The sequence below is a fragment of the Pipistrellus hanaki genome (genome assembly GCF_964339955.1).
Source record: "Pipistrellus hanaki genome assembly, chromosome: 6".
Classification (NCBI taxonomy): domain Eukaryota; kingdom Metazoa; phylum Chordata; class Mammalia; order Chiroptera; family Vespertilionidae; genus Pipistrellus; species Pipistrellus hanaki.
Genome location: NC_140508.1, coordinates 31,219,317 through 31,241,944, shown reverse-complemented (window position 1 = coordinate 31,241,944; position 22,628 = coordinate 31,219,317). Strand labels below are relative to the sequence as shown.

The 22,628-nt window shown below is 40.0% G+C and overlaps 1 protein-coding gene across 3 annotated transcripts in view; it reads right to left on the bottom strand.

The window, feature by feature from the left end:
* DNAAF9 (dynein axonemal assembly factor 9) overlaps positions 1-21,900 on the bottom strand; it is a 128,398-nt gene extending 106,498 nt beyond the window's left edge. Inside the window, exons 1-3 of one of the 3 annotated variants that reach the window (XM_084886863.1) lie at positions 21,447-21,900; positions 10,561-10,623; positions 2,383-2,462 (exon numbers count right to left, since the gene is read on the bottom strand). In XM_084886863.1, coding sequence (XP_084742989.1) covers positions 2,383-2,462; positions 10,561-10,623; positions 21,447-21,529 — 226 coding nt within the window. In that variant the 5' untranslated portion in view covers positions 21,530-21,900. The remainder of the gene's footprint in view (positions 1-2,382; positions 2,463-10,560; positions 10,624-21,446) is intronic. The other 2 variants (XM_084886862.1, XM_084886864.1) reach the window with 2 other exon arrangements.
* Between the last annotated feature and the right edge of the window lie 728 nt (positions 21,901-22,628).

The following is a 22,628-nucleotide window of genomic DNA, read 5'->3' as shown; positions in this document are numbered from 1 at the left end:
TAGGCAGCCGATCAATGATTCTCTCTCATCATTGATGTTTCTATCTCTCTCTCCCCCTCCCTCTCCTCTCTGAAATAAAAATAAATAAATAAATAAATAAGAGAAGACTAGAATGATCCATATGGTAATGAGTTAGAGCTAAGAACATTAGTATAAATTCATATTTAACTTCATTTAAATACAGATGATTATATATCATTTACAGATTGTATATAACCACCAGTTAATGTATACACATATATTTCCTTACTCTGTCAGCTGAGGCCTAGAAACAATGACACCCCAGCAGCAATTAGTACATTCAGATTGGTTTTTAATACCATTCTCCAGTTTAAAAAAAAAAAAAAAAAAAAGCAGGGGTCCTTAAGAAAGAGCTGATTTTAGGACTGGAACAGGAAATAGGCACAATAAGCCTGGAGCATCTAAGAGTACAAAAGTACTAAACAAAACAACAACAACTTTGGAGGGAGTGTATCAAAGGGAGGGACACAGACACAGGAGCCAATTGAAAAAGCTCTAAATGGCCAAAGCTGGAACAACCTGAAATAGAAAGTAGTAGAGGATTATAACTCAAACTATAAAATAAATATCCACAAATCCATACTGATACAAATGATTGGGTAAATAAATAAATGTGGGGAGAAGAGACAAATCTCCCATGCAGAAGAATTTCAATAATTTACGTAAATACTCCCATCTCAGGTGATGGAGCACAACTCCTGGCTCCTTAAGAGCGGGCTACATGGTGACTTCCTTCCAAAGAGGACAGTAGGAAAGCTAGAGAGAGTATTTCACAGTGCAGACCTTGAAAACACTATCTTAGCTATCAAGGCTAATAGAAACAGTGAACGGTCATGCTGATAGTATGGATCCTTGATATCATGTGATGAAAATGGCATGTTACCTAATTGGTCTTCCACCCCAAAACTCTTAACCCCATTCTAATCAGAGAAAGATAAGAAAAACCCTATTAGAGAGACATGCTAATTGACTAGCATCCTGAAACTGTCAAGGTCATCAACAAGGAAAGTCTGAGAAACTGTTACAGTCAATAGGAGCTTGAGAAGACATGGCAACTAATTTAACATGGTATCTTGGATGGGATCCTGGAATAGAAAAAGATTCTCTCATCACTGATTTCTCTCTCTCTCTCTCTCTCTCTCTCTCTCTCTCTCTCTCTCTCTCTCTCTCTTTCTCTCTCTCTCTCCTCTCTCTCTCTACCCAAAATAAATAAAAAAAGCCCTCCTTCTCCCTTCCTCTACCCAAAATAAATTAAAAAACACATTTTTAAAGAAAGAATATACAAGTCTTAAGAGATTGAGCAAAAAAGAAAAGAAAAAGAAAAAAGAAGAAAAACTCATTGACATGGAGTGTGGTGATTGAGTGGGTGGAAGTGGGTAAAGGTGGAGGATGGTTTAGAGCACATGTGTCAAACACAAGGCCCGAGGGCCAAATCCAGCCCGCCAGGCCTTGCAATGTGGCCCGCACCGCGCTGTCATCACTGCACTCCGCTGTCAGTTTATGACTGTTCAGTAAACCATTCGGCCCGCGATTTAGGCTGGATTTTAGATTTTGGCCCCTTCTCTGATTGAGTTCGACACCCCTAGTTTAGAGGGATAAATGATGATGGTGGAAAAAATAAAATAAAGGGAGGAAAATACAGGTTTCCTAACTGATACTTTCACATAAAGTTCTGTCCTGAGATTTACTTTTTACCTCCATTTCACACCCAACTTCAAACACATCAATTTCTGCAACATTTTAGTATTCCATATTCAAGTAGTCAACTTGATATTTAAAAAACTCTAAGATAATATGGACAAGTAAAAATTTTAAAAATTAGGTTAACAACAATATGCACAAAATGTTCCCATTTGTGTTTTTTTTTAAAAAAATACAGTTGACAATGTTATCTCTGTGGAGCGGGAGTGGGTATCTGGGATAGTTAGAAAGCTCTGTTCATTATTACTCATGTACTGTCTTACTTTTAAATTATATGATATGATTTCATAATAAAACATTTTTAAAGAACAAATAAATGCCTAATTTTGCAACTCTGTGGCCCTAAGCAAGTCTGTTTAATCTCCTAGAATCTCAGTTTCCTCTTCTGTGGAAAAAAAAAAAAAAGGAACAACACTGCTCCCTTGTAAGTTTGCTGTAAGGAGAAATGAGGAAATATGTACAAAATGCCTGCTCTGTGGTAGGTACCCCTATCTTACTGATATCTCACCCAACCTCATTTAAACAGCAACAGATTTCAGGGGAACAGAGCAGGGGACACTAACCACGGCTGATCTCACAATGATACTATTATCAGTATCTTCCTGTGAACAGAAGCTAATTTGCCCCAGCCCTGAGTCCCACCTTATTAAAAGCACTGACCTAGAATGCAGAGGATCCCATCGGGTTGAGACTTGCTGCTCTGGGTCAGGATGCTCTGAACCTGGCGGAGTCGGCTGCAGCTGCAACAAGAACAGAAATCAACACCCTCAGTACCAGCAAATGAAGGCACGAGAGGAATGACTGCTAGGGATGGAAACTGGTTCTTGTCTGATTTTTGTAACAAAACCACAAAATGAATAGGGAAATGTTCCCTTCTCTTCTATTTTCCAGAAGTGATTATGCAAAATTGGTCAGAGGACTAAGTCTGAACTGCTGATTACAAACTGGCTCAACGGAGGGTGGAGCTAATGGCCTTCTCATGGTCAATGCTGGACAACCCTGGGACTCAGCAGCTTAGCAGAAAGACCTCCTGACTTATTTCTGAGGATGACTAAAGAGTTTCCACACTGATTTGCCCTAAATGTGGACCTCACCAATCTGTCAAAACCAAACACAAAAGACCAAACAGATAAAAACAAACAAACAAACAAAAAAAAACTGGTGTAAAGACCTAAACCAAGCTTTGATTCAACATCACAACTCTACTCATAGAGAGTGTTACCACTGGGTACTTGTTCCCATTTTGGTTCAGATCTATTATTCCTTTGGCCTTAGGAATATCCCTTCCCTCCTAAACAAAGCACAAGGAGAGGCACTCCCAGACATTAATATCACTTCTAAGAAACCATGCTCCCATATCAACCCCTCCTCCTTACCAGCAGTGCTAGAGAGAGGTGCTCAATTTCCTGCTCAAGAATGATCCTTCTACTGGGTCTCTCCGCCTCCTCTCCCAACCCCCCATCACCTCCAGGTTTAGGATCTACCTCCATTATTAATTCCCTAACACTAATATAAATAATTTTTTCCTACAGTCAATATATGCCCAGCCCTATCACATCATTATTAACTAAGATTCTCCACAAACCAACTACACTAACTGTTCTGTTCATGACAATCAGATTGCATCCCAACCCTCACTGAGTCTGCTCTGGTACACTGCCCTATACTCACTCAAGCAACAATATTTATAGCCAACAATATTAATTTCCTTCCCAGATTCCTTTTCTCCTCTGGATTCTTTGTGATATTCCCATGGCCCAAGTGATCCACTCCTTGATTTAGTGATCATCAGCACTGTCTTCACTCAAGATCTTCACAATCTCCCATGTAATAACAAAACCATGTAAAGACATTACCAAGAAAAAAAAACAACAACCAACACACAAAACCCAACAGACCAATATCTATCATGAATATATATGTAAAAACCTTAATAAACTACCAGCAACTCAAAAACATACAAAAAGAATTACAGCAGGCCCTCAAATAACACTGTTATAAAATTGATAAGAAAAAAAAATCAATTACCAGCTAGGACACTATATGTGTGGAGTTTGCATGTTCTCTCCAAGTCTGTGTGGGTTTTCTCTAGGTACCTACTCCAGTTTCCTTCCACCCTCAAAGATGTGCACATGAGGTGAATTGGTGTGTCTAATTTGTCCCAGTCTGAGTGAGTGTGGGTGTGGGTGTGGGTGTGTGCATGAGTGTACCCTGATATGCAAGGGTGTCTTGTCCAGGATTGGTCCCTGCCTGTGCCCAGAGCTGCCAGGAGAGGTCCCAGCCACCTGCAACCCCCGACTGAAATAAGTGGATTACAAATGAATTACTTTACTTATTTTTATTAATCTTTCTTAAATGTATATATAGCTTGCATTTACTTCAATGTTTAATATTAGAAGTGTTTTGAACCTTTGTTTGCAAGTTTGGTGGTTTTTGTGACCAGAAATATACCAAAGGAATTTATCTCTTGTTTTTATAAATTACCCTATGGTAAAATTAGTCTTGTAAGTTGCAGTTTCCAAGAACCTATCATTGATGCTAAGTGAAGATTTCCTTTACACACCATGACCAAGATGGGGCTTATCCCAGGGATAAGCTGGTTCATATGGGTAGATTGAACAATTTAATCCACCATTATGAAAAGCTAAATAAAAGAAAAAAACCTCACACAACCATATTACTGATATAGAAAAATCATCTGACAAAATTTAATACCCATCTATATTATAAAATGCCTGTGGCCCTCATGCCTTAACAACCAAAGACCAGTGTGAGTAGGTGAGGCTGTGAGCACCACGAGGAGCACGTGGGTGGGCAGGGCTATAAGCTCGATGGGGCTCATGCTGGTGGGCGGGGCTGCGAGATTTTGCACACTGGGCTTCTAGTTTATAATAAAAGCACTCAGAGAACTAGGAATAGACAAGTTTCCTCAACTTGATAATGTATGTCTACAAAAACCTTCAAAGCAAAGTTTTGGATTACACTTAATGGTGAGACAAGCTTTTCTTCTAAAATGAGAAATAGGAAAAGGATTTCTGCTCTCACCACTCATATTCAACAGAATACTGGAAGTTCTAGCCAATGTAATAAGGCAAGAAAATAAAAGGCATACAGATTGAAAATGAAGTAGGGAATATCACAGAATCTAAAAAAAAAACTTCTGGAACTCATGAGTTCAACAAGGTTGCAAGATCACTATGTAAAATGCAATTGTATTTCTACATAAAAACAACAAACACATGGAAACCAAAATTAAAAGTACAATATTATTTAGCCAAAATCGGTTTGGCTCAGTGGATAGAGCGTCGGCCTGCGTACTGAAAGGTCCCGGGTTTGATTCCAGTCAAGGGCATGTACCTTGGTTGCGGGCATATCCCCAGTAAGGGATGTGCAAGAGGCAGCTGATTGATGATTCTCTCTCATTGATGTTTCTAACTCTCTATCCCTATCTCTTTCTCTCTTTAGAAAATCAATAAAATATATTTTTTTAAAAGTTCAATATTATTTAAATATAAATCTAACAAAACATGCATAAAACTTATAAACTACATACTACTACAAAACACTGATAAATGAAGTCAAAGAATATTTATGTAAATGGAGAGACATAATGTGTCCATGGATTGGAAAATTCAACATAATGTAGATGTCCATTCTCTCTAAATTGATATACAGGATTAAAACAATTCATATCAAAATTCCAACAGATTTTTTGTAGACATAAACAAAATAACTCTAAAACTTAGATGAAAAGGCAAAGAAACTAGAATAGCTAAAACAATTTTTTTTTTGGGGGGGGACAAAAGGGGAGAAATTATTTGACATAATGCCAAGACTTCGACAGCTAAAGTAATCAAGACTGAGTGGTTGGTTGAGAGACAGATACATAGCTCAATGGAACAATACAGAGTAGCCGTAAATACACCTAGACAAATATAGCCAACTAATTTAGGGCATAGGTCCAAAAGCAATTCAATGAAAGAAGGATAGTCTTCTCAATATATTGGAGCAAATGGATATCCATAGACAAAAACATGAACCTCAACCTAAACCTTACACTTTACATAAAAATTAACTCAAAATAGATCATACATTAAAAATTTTTAAATGTAAAAGTATAAAATCTTTAGAAAAAAAATTTAGGACTCAGGGTTTGATGAAGTTCTTTCTTAGACTTAATACTAAAAATATGAACCATAAAAGAAAAATATGATACATAGACTTCATCAAAATTTTAAATGTTGCTTTGTGAAAGACCCTGTTAAGAGAATGAAAAGACAAGCTAAGCCCTAGCTAGTTTGGCTCAGTGGATAGAGCGTCGTACTGCAGACAGAAGGGTCTCAGGTTCGACCACGGTCAGGGGCACATGCCCGGGTTATGGGCTCAGACCCTGGTTGGGGGTGTGCAAAGGCAGGCAATTGGTGTTTCTCTCTCTTCATTGATGTTTCTATCTCTCTCTCCCTCACCCATTCCTCTCTTAAATCATAAAAGACAAGCTAAGATTGGGAGAACATATTTACAAATCACATATCTGACAGTAGGATACTTAAATTAAGAACTCTCAAAATTCAACAGTAAAAAATATACAATTAGAAAATGGAAAACAAGCATGAAGGAACATTTCTTCAAAGAGGACTCAGAGATGGCACATGAAACATGTTCACCATCATTAACCATTAGGGAAATGCAAATTAAATCAGAATGAGATATTACTACACACCTATTAGAAAAGCTACGTAAAATAAAAATTCTGGTGACAATTCAGAGAAACTGGATCATTAATATATTTCTGAAAGAAATTTAAATTAAGGAAGATAGAATAATAGAAATACACACGTGCTCATAAACAGAAAGGCTTAATATTGTTAAACTGCAATACTATACAAAGAAATCTTTATCAATCTCTATAAAAATCCCAAGGACGTTTTTGCAGAAATAAAACAATCCATCTAAAAGTCATATGAACTCTCACGGAACCCAGAATAGCCAAAACAATATTGAAAAAGGACAAAGATGGAGGACACACTTCTTGATTTCAAAAGTTACTACAAAGCTACAATAATCAAAGCAGCACTGGTCGGTATGGAGTGTTGCACCTCTCTCTAAAATCAGTAAACATGTCCTTAGGTAAGGTTTAAAAAAAAAAAAAAAAAAAAAAAAAAAAAAAGGCAGTGTGGTACTGGCAATTTTTGAAAAGGGTACCAAGACCATTCATTGAAAAAGTACAGTTTTTTAAAAAAATTGTTTTGAGAAAACTGTATATCCACATGCAAAAGAATGAATGTGAAGCCTTATCTTACACTATATGTACAAAATTTAATTTAAAATAGAATAGAGTCCTAACCAGTTGGATGAACATTGACCTATTCAATAAATGGTGTCAGAGCAAAAGATAGCTGGTTCAGGATCAGGGTACACACCTGGGTTGTGGGCTCGATACCCAGTAGGGGATATGCAGGAGGCAGCTGATGGATGTTTCTTTCTCACATTGTTTTTTTCTCTCTCTCTTCCCATCTCTCTAAAATCAATTAAAAAAGCATTTAAAAAAAAGAGAAAAGACCTAAATGTAAACCTAAAACCATAAAACTTTTATAAGAAAACATATGAAAAAACATATGAAAAGCTTCATGACATTGGATTTGGCAATGACTTTTGGCTATGTCACTGAAAGCACAGACAACAAAAGAAAAATATATAAATCAGATTTCACCAAAATTAAAAATTTATGTTCACCAAAGGACACAACAGAATGAAAAGGCAACCCAAAGAATGGGAGAAAATATTTGCCAAATCATTTACTTAATAATTGGCTAATATTCAGAATATGTAAAGAAGTCTTAAAACTCAAGAAAAACAAAAAACCTATTCAAAATTGAATAGATATTTCTTCAAAGAATATATACAAATGGCCACGAAGCATATGAAAATATGCTCAATAGCACTAATCATTCTGAAAATGAAAATCAAAACCTTAAAGAGATATTACTCCCACAAAAGTAAGATGTCTACCCCCCCACACATACACACACTAAACAAACAAGCATAAAACAACCTCAGAAAAGAACCAATATTAGAAAGGATGGAGAGAAATGGGAACTTTGTGCACCACTGGTGGGAATGTAAAACAGTGCAGCCCCTGTGGAAAGAGTATGGAGGTTCCTCAAAAAATAAAAAATAGAATTACCATATGATGCAACAATTCCACTCTGGGCATATAGCCAAAAGAATTAAAAGTAAGGACTCATGAATGTTTGTACATCCATGTTCATAGCAGCATTATTCACAACAGTCAAAGAATAGAAGCAAGGCAAGTGTCTATCCACAGAAAAATAATATACTATGGGGTATATGTACAATAGATTATTAAATCTTAAAAAGAACAGAAATTCTGGAACATGCTAAAACATTAATGAACCTTGAGGACATTACAGTAAGTGAAATATGCCACTCACAAAAGGACAAACATTGTATAATTCCACTTAATGAGGTTTTTAGAATAGTCAAATTCACAATGACAGAAAGTAGAATGGTGGTTGCCAGGAGCTGGGGGAACAAAATGAGGAGTTATTCTTTAATAGGTACAGAGTTTAAGTTTTGTGGTAGATAGATAGTGGTGATTACAGCACAATGTGAATGTACTTAATGCCACTAAACTGTACACTTAAAAAGTAGTTAAAATGGCAAATTTTATCACATTAAAACATTTTTTAAGTTATAAAAAGTCACTCTCATGCAAAACAAAAATAACAAAGAGGGAAAACTCTTCTAATATAGAAGAGATTAAAGAATAATAATACAATGCCATGTATGAAATGTAATATGTTTTTAAAAAATATGTTTTTATTGATTTCAGAGAGAGGAAGGGAGTGGGAGAAAGAGAAACATCAACGATGAGAAATCATTGATCGGCTGCCTCCTGCCCGCCCCCTACTGGGGATTGAGTCCACAAGCCTGGCATCTGCCTTGACTAGAATCAAACCATAACCTTCTGGTTCACAGGTCAATGCTTAACCACTGAACCACACTAGCTGGGCTGTAATATGATTTTTTAAAAATATATTTTTTACTGATTTTTTGAGAGAGGAAAGGAGATTGAGAGTAAGAGAGAAATATTGATCCAGAGACAGAGAAGCATTGATCCAACTGTCAAACCTCAGAGGGAAGATAAGGGAGGATGGGGGTAAAGGGGAGAGATCAACCAAAGGACTTGTATGCATGCATATAAGCCTAACCAATGGACATAGACACCAGGAGGGTGAGGGTATGCAATGTGGAGATAAGGACACATATGTAATACCTTAATCAATAGAGAAAAAAAATAAAAGAGCTACTCTCACAATTTGAAAGAAGAAGAAGAAGAAGAAGAAGAAGAAGAAGAAGAAGAAGAAGAAGAAGAAGAAGAAGAAGACGACGACGAAGAAGAAGAAGAAGAAGAAGAAGAAGAAGAATTGACGTGAGAATGAAACATCTATCGGCTGCCTCCTACTTGCCCCCTTCCAGGGATTGATCCCACAACCCAGCCATATGCCCTGACTAGGAATGGAACCAGCAACTTTTTGGTGCACAGGATGATGCCTACCAACTGAGCCACACCAGCCAGGACAAATGTGATATATATATAATTTTTTAAAGTGAAACACCATGGGACATCTGGGAAAACTTGAAGGTAGACTAGATATTTGATGACAGTAAGCAATTACTATTAACTTTCTTGGGTGAGATGATATTATGGTGAAATAGTAGAATGTGTTTTTTCTTAGCAGCTGCATGAGGGATTACTTAGGAGTGAAGTGATGTCTGCAACTTACCTGAAAAGGAGGAGAGGGGAGAGAAAATAAAAATAATGCACAAACAGTAAAATGTTAAAAAATTGTTGAATCTAAGTGGTAGGTATAACAAACATTCCTTGTACTATTCTTTTACCTTTTTTGTACTGTTTGAACATTTTTATAATACAAATCCAGGGCTGGAGATAAGGGGAACATGTGGAGTAACTAAGGGTTTTGGAAGTAGCATAACAGAAACTGCAAGACTATCAAGATTAAAGAAAACTTCTTTCCCTAGGAAATGGTTGCCTGTCTCTCCTCACTTTTTCATGTTTTATATAAGATTGACCTTGCAATCATTCTCTACACTAGAAATATTTCATCAAGTTTGTCCTTTGGCCCATTTCCCTACCCATGTGGACAGCAGGCTACCAAGGTTACCAAGAACTCTTTGGTTTTCAAACTTACAAGAAGCCAGTGACAAAAGCATAAGTAGTTCATGTGATCAGGAAACAAACAGCTCCCCCACTACTGCTGTGGAAAGCCAAGACAACACTGAACACAAAAATAAAGGGTTTCTTTTCTACAAGAATCCTGGCCAAATAAAGTAGAAGCATTGGTATCTCTTACTTTCTTATCAAATGAGTAAAGCTAAATTCAGGTCTCCTTTTCGTTTGTACATTTTCTTGCTCCCCAAATTTAATTTTTAACCAGACATAGTCTATTTGTCACTGAACCATTAAACTTGTTACTTACTGAAATATTTGCCTATTTAAAAAAAAGACCTGGTGAGTAACAGGAAGAAAACCATCTCCATATTACCAGTACCCAGACTTAATATTTAATTCTTTAATCTACAGTAGTGCCTTTTAAAAATATGCAAATAAAATGTTAATTTGTTATACTTTTTGATGAAAAACAAAACATATAAAACTAAAGTCTTAATTGTTCCTCATCCCTAGAGGTTACCATTATGAATTTATGTATCCATCCATACCTTTTTAAATATATATTTTCACACATATACCAAGCCCACTCAACAATAGTACTACCCTCTAGCTCCCATGTCTACCTGAGCAAAGCTGGCATATCCTGGGAAGACAGCTTCTGGTCACCCATAACTCCTTTAGAATACCTATAGACCGAGCAGACCCAATAATGCAGTTTATTAAATATGCTTCTTGTATACTATACTTTATCTCTAACTTTCCTTGGCTTCAGACTAAGAATGTAGACAGGCGACAAGATGAAGAAACCAAAGCTTACACAGAAGCAGTTTGCTCAAGGTCACAAGATTGAATAAAAATTAACAGCACCAGAACCTGAGTGACTAGGTACCCCGACTCTGAACCTTTTCTTTCTGATATATCTCACCTCACTGATTTCCTGACAATAAAATTAGTCACAGATATAATATTTTAAAATTCTAAACAATTGTCTCTGTTCTTCCCATCTTCTGATTTATATGTAACAGTTAATTCACTGCTCACTGCTTTTATAATAGTTACTGTACATACAGCAACATTTATCTGTACTTCATTATCCTGGTTCCTTAGAAATGAAGAAAAAACTTGAAAATTTTATTTTTGCTTGTTTTTCTTCTGTAATTTATGCTAATCTTTTGATTTTCAAAACTCAATAAAAACAAATATATTCTCCTATGCTGTGTTTTGAATATTTTACAAAGTGAATTCTCATACCAATCTGATTTATCTTATCATGGAAAACCATTGTGAAGAATTTGGTGTGACTCTCTCACAGTAAAATATTTAGTCAGGTCAGTTTTTTGGGGGGGTTGTTTTACATAAAAGCATGATCATGCTGAGGCCGGTTTGGCTCAGTGGTAGAGCGTCGGTCTGCGGACTGAAAGGTCCCAGGTTCGATTCTGGTCAGGAGCATGTACATTGATTGCGGGCACATCCCCGGTAGGGGGTGTGCAAGAGGCAGCTGGTCGATGTTTCTCTCTCATTGACGTTTCTAGCTCTCTCTCTCCCTTCCTCTCTGTAAAAAATCAATTAAAAAAAAAAAAAAAAAAGCATGACCATGATATGCAACTGTTCTGAAACATGCTCTTAGATCTTTCCAAGTTAGTACATAGAACCCAATCTCATTTTTAAAAGGATTGTACTGTATTCTTTTGTTTTTACTTACCCAGTCACTAGGATTGAGCATTCAGGAATTGTACTATTTGGCAAAGCAAAAATGGGCAGGCTTAATACATTCATCTTTGTCACAAGTACAAAAATTTCTGGAAGGTAGAAACTTAAAAGTAACAGTGCCCGGTTAAGAGGTATCTGCATTTTAAATTTTGATAGATCTTACCAAATTGTTTTCTTAAAACACTCACCTAAACTCTTGGGACCAAATCATGATGATCAGTTTTTGGGGGTGGATGGATAAGAGGGGGAGTAGGCAGGAATGAAACCAACTTTTTTTGTGTTTTATATTGTATGTTTTTTTCAAAATGTAACCAATCAGTATCGTGTCAATATAGTCAGCCAATGGATAAAAAAATAAACAAACGAAAAACACACAAAAAACCCCACTCACCTACAATTTCTCAGAATATCTGTTTCCCCACAATTTTCCAAACCATGTTGTCACTTTTCAACTATTGTTAATTAAGTTATATTCTCCCTAATCACTAGGTAGGTTGTCAAATGTTTATTGATCATCTATATTTTTCTGTGAATGCATATTCATGTTCTTTGCCCATTTTTATTTGGTCATTTTGTCTTTTCCCCCTGAATAATTTATATATTCAATCATATTTTAAGAATTGTTTTTTGGCCATCTGTTGCAAGTATTTTCTTCAAACTTCTGAATTTTGTATGGTATCTTTTTCAGGCAGAAGTTTAAAAGTTTTATATAATTAAATGTTTTAATTTTATTTTTAAGCTTAGGGGTTTTATGTATTTCTTTTGTATCTTCCCCTCTTAGTACTAGTATTATAAAAGTATAATAATAAAATACCAACATTTCATTAATTACATGTGTATGTGTATGTGTATTTTAAAAATTTAGCTCTTTGCTCCTCTGGAATTTGCTTTTATTTCCGGCATATAAGATGACCCCCTAATTTTACAGTTAAAACATAGGTTTAGGCCTATATTCGCTGTATAAGACTACCCCCCACTTCAAAGAAAAGACTTACTTTGCCGTCAAGATCTGCAGGTAATTTTTGTGCAATTTTGGTCTATTGCCCCCGATTTTCGGTTGACCTTTTTTCGTTTCAAAAGTCGTCTTATACGCCGGAAAATACGGTAACCTTTGTGAAGCAGAAATCTGACTATATTTTCCCTTCAAAATATAATTGTCCCAAGATCATATATTGATGACCCCTTCAATCCTCTGATGCGGAATGCCACTTTTAGCATATGTTAAACTCTCATATATAGTTGGATCTTTATTATCTTTATTTGATCCATTTACCTATATTCACAGAAACAGTACACTTAGAAAATAATTGGAGCTTTAAATGTCATCTCTTGAACATTCTAGTTTATGGATTATTTTTTAGCATCTGCCAAGGTATATCCTCTTTTTTTAAAAAAAATATATTTTATTGATTTTTTACAGAGAGGAAGGGAGAGAGATAAAGAGCCAGAAACGCCGATGAGAGAGAAACATCGACCAGCTGCCTCCTGCACACCCCCCACCAGGGATGTGCCCGCAACCAATGTACATGCCCTTGACCGGAATCGAACCTGGGACCTTTCAGTCCGCAGACCGACGCCCTACCACTGAGCCAAACCGGTTTCGTCAATCCTCTTATCATTGTTTCAAAGATCCCATGGCTTTTACTGAGCACTTTCTCTTTAAGATGAAGTTTAAAATCCATAAACTTGTTAAGATCCATAAAAATTCCCACTGATATTTTGTATTGTGATCATATTGAGTGTGGACAGTACTGAGCTCCTAATCAGGGACATGGTGTGTCTTTCCATTCATTCCTCTCTGTTTTATACCCTTTTATATTTTTATTTATAGAGGTCTTATACATTCCTTAATAGGTTGATTCCTATGTATTTTACAATTTTTGCTCCTATTTTGAATGTCATCCTTAGTCCATTACATTTTCCAAACAACTTGCTAAATTCTCACTTGTTCTAGAGCTGACCAATAAGACATGCAGAAGCCATATTAGGTGGGAGTTTCTGAGGGAGCTCTTGGAAGGGAAGGAACTGACTCAACGGGAAGCTGTCCTTTCTCTTTCCCCTTCTGCCTGTCAGACATGATATCACAGCTGGAGATCCTACAACCATTTTGTGACTGAGAAGCTATGGAGAATATGGAGCCCACGTACTCAGAATAGCAAAATATATTCACAGAAGAGGCCTGGTTCCCTGATGACTTTCTAACGAGGACTAGCCAGCCCTCTTCTAGATATCTTTACCAAGAAACAATACACCCCAAAGTTAATATTGTTAAGTGTCTTTTACCACCTGCAAAATGTAGTTCCTAACTGATAGGCCACCTCATCTAAAATAGTTAAAACTCGTGTCCAATTGCAATTCATGCCTACACGTATTTCATGAATTGGGGTACAGAAGCCATTCTAGAAACTAAATTCAAGAGCTTCAGAAAATACTACCCATCTCAACTGAAAAATGCTATCTGAAAGTCTGTTCACTATATTCTAGTATAGCATCTTATTTTCCATTTTCTTCCTTTCTCCAGCTTTCTCTGAGCATTTCCTCAAACAATCTGTTCTTTGTAAAGCCAGTTTCTCAAGTCTTCATTCAGAAAGCATCCACAGTTACTTTCCCCCACTTCTTTGACTACTAAAAGTGTGCTAAATCTGGCCGTGGCCGGTGTAGTTCAGTTAGTTGAAGCATTATCCTGTACACCAAAAGGTGGCCAGCACCCAAGCAAGTATACTGGTGGTGAAACTTCACATTTTCAGACATACGAGATCCAAGTCTTGCTTTGCATTTTGAGTTTTCTTAAGGCAGGGACCATCTGTATTACATCAATAATGATTACATCTGTACATCTGTAAACCCAAGAGAACCATGGGTATTGGTAACTGGCCAATAAACATCATTTGAAGAAATAACTTGTTTCTGTGAGGCTTTCCTTATGTAGAACATCACTATCCTAAACCACCTTCTCACCATCTAGCTCACAACTGTGGTTCTTCATTTTCTGAATATCCATAAAATTTAACATAGCCCACAGCTTCACCTGCAATTATTCTCTATTCATTGAATAAATAATTTTTGCAAGCAGTGTTGCGTAATTGCTAAGAATAGCAGTTCATATTAGTGAGTGCTGACTGTATGCCAGACACTGATCTAAGCACTAGCAAGCACTGTGGGAAATGGCAATAAAAAACAGTCCCATCCCAGCCCTGGCCAGTGTGGCTCAGTTTGGTTGAACACTGTCCCATGTGTGCATGGAAGGATCACCAGCTCGTTTCCTGGTTAGACATATGACCAGGTTGTGGATTTGGTCCCCAGTTGGGGTGTATGCAGGAGGCAACCAATCGATGTTTCTTTCTCACATAGATGTTTCTCTCTCTTTCTCTCCCTCTCCTTTCCTTTCTCTCTTACAAACAAAACAAAACACATCATATATTTTTTAAAAGTCCCATCCCTGCCTTAGCTGGTTTGGCTTGGTGGATAAAGTGTTGGCCTACAGACTGAAGGGTCCCAGGTTTGATTCTGGTCAAGGACACATGCCTGGGTTTCAGGCTTGATCCCCCATAGGGGGTGTGCAGGAGGCAGCCAATCAATGATTCCTCGCATCATTGATGTTTGTATCTCTCCCTTCCTCTCTGAAATCAATAAAAATACATTTAAAAAATAAATAGAAGTCCATCCCTTTGATAATTCCCAGTGGTAACAAAAATGGTCCTTGTTTATGAGTCCCTTAAGGAAGAAATCCAATTTGTACGTGGAATAAAGAAGAGCACAAGAACCCCTTAATAAGTACAAATCCAATTTGTACGTGGAGCACAAGAACCCCTTAATAAGGTTGTTTTGCTAGATAGGGCACATCTCCAATGGCTTCTCAATAAAGGTTGTATGGAAGGTCAAACTTTGAGAGCTTGAATGTGTGAAATGTCTGTATCCTTTTCTCACACCTGCCTGAGAGTTTGGCTAGATCCAGAATTCTGGGTGGGTATCCATTTTCCTTCAGAAGGCATTGCTTTTTTTCCATTACCTTCTAGTTTCCAACCCCACCATTCCTGTCTCTGTCTGTCTCTCTGTCTCTCTGTCTCTCTCTCTGTCTCTCTCTCTCTCTCTCTCTGTGATTTGCAGATATTCTTTTGTCTTTATAGTGCTCAAAAACTTTCAGTATGATGTGCCTTGGCATGGCTATTTTAAAATTAATTGTGCTGAATTCTTGGAGAGTCCTTTGAATTTGGAAACTTATGTCCTTCAGTTTTGAGAAATTTTATTTCATTTTGCATGATTTCTTTATGCCATCAAACAATAACCACCCATTATTCCTCCTTGTTACAGACATCTACAAACCTCTGGGTTATTCTGTCCTCTACATTCCCTGAAGATTTTAGATTCTGGATCATGGTCTCTTTTGCTATTACTACTTCCTCCTTAATTCATGATATTTTCAATATGCACAGATACTCCTTCCACTACCTTTATCTCTGTTCCTTTACTCCTGTCTTCTAATGATGTCCTCTATTCTACCTCAGCTACTCCCTCTCACTGTCTCCACATCCAAGCAACTCAATACAGCTGAAGGAAAAGCATATAACCACACTAACTGGGTATCACCATAAATTATGACAACAAACACCAAATGTGTGCATTTTTTATGTTGCCTGGCAAACCTAAAAAGGCAATATTTCCTTATTCAACTAATTTTTCTCCACTCTGCTGGATGAATGCTATAACTTCTTTCTCCTCAAACATTCAACACCTCCCCCTTTTCATTTTTAGTTAACAGACTTCCTTCTTATTTAGCTGAAAACATAAAAGTAATCAGAAGAGAACTTCCCCTTTCTTCCACTACTAAGCTACCACTGCACCAGCACTTGTATCCATATAATTGCCACAGATGAACCGTCCATGCACTACTGTAGCCTGAAGTCAACATATCCATGTACGTCCTAGATCTCATTCTCTCTCACCTATTCAAGGACCTCACTTCTGAACTGTCCCTTCTCTCTCTTTAATCATCAGTTTGTCTCTCTGTACTCCATCATTCCCATCAACTTACAAGCATGCTATAAATTAAAATGTTTGCCCACCTGAAAACAAAAAGGACTCTAACACTCATGCCCATTCAGCCACAGCCCTATTTTCCGGTGTATAAAATGACTTTTGAAACGAAAAAAAGTCAACTGAAAATCGGGGGCAAAAGACCAAAATTGCACAAAAATTACCTGCAGATCTTGATGACAAAGTAAGTCTTTTCTTTGAAGTGGAAGGTAGTAGCGAATATAGGCCTAAACCTATGTTTTAACTGTAAAATTAGGGGGTTGTCTTATACGCTGGAAAATATGGTACTCTGCTTTCCCTTACAACAACCCTTGAAACAAAACCACTATTTTATTTTATATATCTTTATTGATTTTTTAAAGAGAGGAAGGGAGAGAGATAGAGAGGTAGAAATGTAGATGAGAGAGAAACATCGACCAGCTGCTTCTTACACACCCCCTACCGGGGATGTGCCCGCAACCAAGGTACATGCCCTTGACCGGAATCGAACCCGGGACCTTTCAGTCCGCAGACTGACGCTCTACCACTGAGCCAAACCGGTTTCGGCCAAAACCACTATTACTATCTATACCGACTGTCATCAATTTCTCTTCTATTTTCTCTTGAACTCACGGCATAAAAACTGTTCTTGTCCAAGTCACCACTGACCTCCACATTCCCAAATCTAACAGTCTAGTTCTCATCAGTATTTATCACTTGGCTTCCCACTGTCCCAGAATCTTCTCCTATCTCAGAGGCAGAAAATAATTTTCTCTCACAAGTTGGAAGATACTGCTACACTTGTCTTTTCTACACGGAATAGCCCAGGGCTTGGATGTTGGTCCTCTTCTCTATCTACATTTACTCTCTGCACTCTAGTCTCAGAGCTTTTTAATTTTTTAATTTTTTAATTTATTTTTAGAGAAAGAGGAAAGGAAAGAGAAACATCGATTGTTGTTCCACTTGTTTATGCATTCATTGATTGCTTCTTGTATGTTCTCTGACCAGAGACTGAACCAGCAGCTTTGATGTATTGGGATGACACCCTAACCAACTGAGCTACCTGGCCAGGGCCTAGTCTCACAGATTTAAAATAAAAATTTGGGAGTCATCAGCATATGGGTGGTATCTCCAGTCCCAATCTCTCTCTTAAATGCCAGACATATATATCCAACTGCCTACCCAATATCACCACCTGGACATTTATTAGGAACCTCAAAATGAACAAGGCCAAAACTGAACTCTATTTTCTCCACAAACCTGCTCTTATTCCAGTGTGCCCAAATTAATAAATGGCAATTCATTCTTCCAACATTGAGCCCCAAATCAACTGTGCCCTCTTATACTATTGTTCCTTCAGTCCTATTTATTCCTCAGTACTCATTTATTTCCATCCTGTATTACAATTTTCATTGTTTTGCCTCTTTTCACTTACAAAGGAGATCTTTAAGAGTAGGGGCCTGCCTTATTTGCTTGAATCCAGAACACCTAGCACAGTGTATGTTGGATTATTTGTATAAAACGGCAGTGAAATGAAACAAATCCTGAGCAGGATCAGATCCCTCTGCAGAAAAAGATTTTGAAGCATGAAAGCATATTTTATACTGGTTCCTTAGTACAAGTCAAAATAGGTAGTTAATAACTCCAAAAGCTTCTTCCTTACTCTACATTTCAAACATCAGTCTCCTGAAAGCTTGCTCTGGGTCCTAGACTGATGGACTAGCCACCACCTAATGTACCAACAGTCACCAAAGGTAAGGGAGTGGTAAATTACACACCAGAAGGTATAACATCATTCCTGGGCACATTTCATTGACCTAAAGCAGTGGTCGGCAAACTCATTAGCCAACAGAGCCAAAATATCGACAGTACAACAACTGAACTTTGAGAGCCAAATTTTTTAAACTTCTTCTAACGCCACTTCTTCAAAATAGACCCGCCCAGGCCGTACACTCAAGGGGCCAAAGATTGCATGTGGCTCATGAGCCGAGGCTTGCCGACCACTGACAAAAAGGAACTCACAGGCCATACCCAAACCCAACTTCAGGTAGGCAAGCAAGTACAATAGTTACCACATGTCCACATGGACAGCACTAATGACTACCATATCCTTTAAAAAAAAAAAAAAAAAAGCTTCTAGTTGTAAGCAAAAGATTTTAACACCTGATTTCTATTCCTTATCTGTGAAAATAGACATCATCACTTAAACCACACACTTGCAAAATACTATGTATGGGTCTTTAGGAATGTAACTTCACCAGTTAGGCCTGCCCCTGTCATCACTCAGGAGTCAGAGTTGAGCAAAGAAGATAAGTATAGGTGATGGGAAAGTGTTGAGCCCAAATGTTCAATGTCAAAAGTCAGGGGAAGGATGAATGGGTAAGAAAACCTTGTTCAGTTATGCAGAGGTAGAGAATGGAGGGGGACCTTCACCAAGTTTCTTTTAAAAAAAATATATTTGTATTGATTTTTTACAGAGAGGAAGGGAAAGAGATAGAGAGCTAGGAACGTCGATGAGAGAGACATCGACCAGCCACCTCTTGCACACCCCCTATTGGGGATGTGCCCGCAACCAATGTACATGCCCTTGACCGGAATCGAACCTTCAGTCTGCAGACCGACGCTCTACCACTGAGCCAAACCGGTTTCGGCTATATTGATTTTTTTATAGAGAGGAAGGGAGAGTGATAGAGAGTTATAAACACCGATGAGCAAGAAACATTCATCAGCTGCCTCCTGCACGCCCCCCACTGAGGATGTGCCCACAACCAAGGTACCCTTGATCAGAATCAAACCCGGGACTCTTCAGCCTGCAGGCTGACGCTCTATCCACTGAGCCAAACCAGTTAGGGCTAACAAACAAATTTCTTTCATCAAAAGTATAAAACGGCCAGGTCTTGGGTTCTTTGCACTACCCCTTGTCCAGAGACCAACAAGTTTCACTCAAACTACTCAGGGGAAGATTGAGTTTGATTAGTAAAGTTAATCAACATTTATCTTTTTAGCATAAAAACAATACTTTAAAAATAGCTGCACTCTGCCGTGTTTTTAGAAACAGGGAAGGCAGCATTATTTTAGAGATGGATTTCACTGGGATGCTTCTTTTCCCTCCTGAAAGTCTCAAAAACTCAAGATTCATACGCTTAAGATGATGGGATGAATCCCAAGTCTGCAGAGAGCCTGGCTTTAACAGATGGCTGTTCCAAGTTCTAAAGTGCCGTTTCATTCTGTGAAAAATTCAAATACTTTCTAACAGTGTCTGCCAGAAATGTTAAGACCTTAGGGTGGCCTGAGATGATTACCATAAGCAGCTAAACACTTGAACTGTCAAGACCACAAGGAATTCCACTGAAGGGCAGAGTAGAAGTTCAAACAATCTCACCTGCCAAATTAAAAGCAAACAAGGACTTGCAAATGCAACCATGGGAATCTAACCTCCCCTCCCCACCTATTCATTCAACAAACACGCATTAGTTGCAGGGAAGGAATGCCAGGGAGTAAGAGAGGAACCCGATTCGAAGAATTAGTTCTTGCTCTCCATTAATTTGGCTTATTTTAAAATCACACACACCACAAAACAGATCGGTAAGCAAACCGTTAAAAATACGATGCCGTAATCACCGTAACAAGGATACAGAAAAAGCAGTTCTAACGTCTACCTTCAAAATCTCCTTTCGAGGGAACAATACCATATTTGCTTTGCTAAGTGGCTAAAACAGAGAAAAAGCAAACCAAAAAACGCCTCTTCTGGTTTAATGGCAGTTTTGCAGTGCGCCAAAGCCAATTTCTTTCTCCCTTTCTTTCTTCCACCCTCCCTTCCTCCCTCCCTCCCAATGGTCTCTGCCACAACCCTTCCATCATTCCAACCCTCGCATTCCGCAGGCGGTCCCAGGCCAGCTCCATCGCAAACAATGCCCAGACTTATCAAGGTCACAAGGAGCCCAAAGGCACAGGGAGCAGAAATGGAGAACAGATTTTCCTTTCTCCAAAGGGTGCGGGACCCTCCCTAACACCACCCTCCCCAAGGCGAGGCACTCCGGAGTTCTGTCTCCAGGCTCAGGGGCCTGGGGCCCACCGCTTTCGGGGTCCCTGAGCCTCTTTTTTCCTATCCACCCAGTTAGCTTTCCCCCCAGCGCCCCTGATGACCTCCAACTCCCCCCCAACCTGAGCTCCCCATTGTGGGGTGAAGGGGCGTCGCGAAGAGGCTGGGGCGGGGGGAGGTGAGGAAATGCGCCATAGGGTCGGTGCTGTCAGTGTTTGAGCGCCTGCAGGGGGTCTGGAGGGAGATCCTCTTTATTTAAGGAAGCCTCTGTCAAGGAGACTTCCGATTTGGGGGCATTCTACATGAAGCCGTTTCTAGGGAAACCCATTTGGGGTTTCTATAGAGGGGAGTTATTGTGTGTGTGTGTGTGTGTGGTTGGGGAGGGGGGGGGGAGTGTCTCTCTAGCGGTTTCTGAGGGCAATCATCTGTGGGGCAGGCAAGTGACCCATCCATAGAGAAGGCACTCTGGGGATTCTCGACAGGAAAATCCTGCCGGGGGAGCGTTCTAAGGGGTGAGATGTCACGCTGGGGGGTCGGTCCTTCCCGAGGGAGCCGTTGTGGGAGGCTCTGCACAGGACACGGTTCCTGGGGAAACGTTCCTCCGAGAGCCGTTTAGGGAAAAGCCATCCGCGTGGGAGCCATGCCCGGCCACACCCCGTGCTTTGAGGCGGCGTCGTCGGACCCCAACCACCCCCGCGATCCCCTGCCGGGCCGCCCGCCCCCTGCAGCCTCGGTCCCGCGTACCTGACGGAAGGCGACCCGCGGCCGAAGCCCCCGGGAGACCACGCGCGAGGCGACCCCAGCCGGTGCGGGGGGTACACGTCCATGGCGGCAGGCGGCGGCGGCAGCGGAGGAGAGCCCGGCCGCTGCGAGGGTCGCACAGGCCCGCGGGGCGGCTCCAGGCCCTCGGCGGCCGGGCGGGGCGCGGGGCGTGCCGGGTGGGCGGGGGGCGCGGCACGCGGGGGCACGTCGGGGGCGGGGGCGGAGTCGGACGCGGGCCGGGAGCTGCGTTGGGGGCGTGGCCACTGGCTGGGCGCGGGGCGGGGCGTAATGCGCAGAGCCGGCGCTGGGGGCAGTGCGGCACCCGCCTTACATTGCGAGCTGGGCGTGCGGGTCGCTGCGGTCGCGGGTCCTCGGGGCGAGGGCTACCACGCTGCCACGTCTTCAGGCCCTGCATTAGAGAGCGGGACTCTGCGGCGCCTGCAGCCACGCACAGGGGCGCGCCCGGGGGTGGAGCCTCTCTGAGCCCCGCCCCACCCGCCCCGCCCCGTTGAGCGGGCTTCGGCTTCGCTCTAAGCTTTCCTTGGCAGCAGCGGGATCCCGGGACAGCATCTCCTTTTTGGCCTGCACGCTTCCCGCTGCTGATCAATTGGACACCCTCCCTTCGAACCCCTAGCCGACCTCAGGTTAGTAAGTGGGCCCAGCTCTGCGCTGGGGATGGGCGTTAGAGGCGGAGAAGGTCACAAAGGATCCCGGTCTTTTTGTGTGCAGATCTTGGCTTGACGCGTTTCCGACTGCAGAGCCGTAATCAAGAAACATAATCCCACCGAGTCTCGGTCGTTTTGTGTGTAAAACAGAGGAAATGACCTCATTGACAGTGTGGCCAGGAATCCTGTATCTGCAGGACGTAATGATTTTGCCCTGCATCATGTGTTGACTTTGTCAGGATACCTTAAAAATCCTATATTATTATTATTATTTTTTTTGCCGTAAATTACAAAAAATGTTAGAGCTTTTTCCCCCACCAAGGTAACTGGCGCTTAGATCACTTAAATGGAATTCCAGCTGAAATTCCTACCTCCACAAGTGAAAGATCTGGACAATCCTATGGTGTCTCCAGCAGGTTTAACTGAAGGAGGACCAAAAGAAGGGGCTAGAAATTAAATGTACTTATTTTTCATATTCAAGGAAGGAAACAACTTTTGC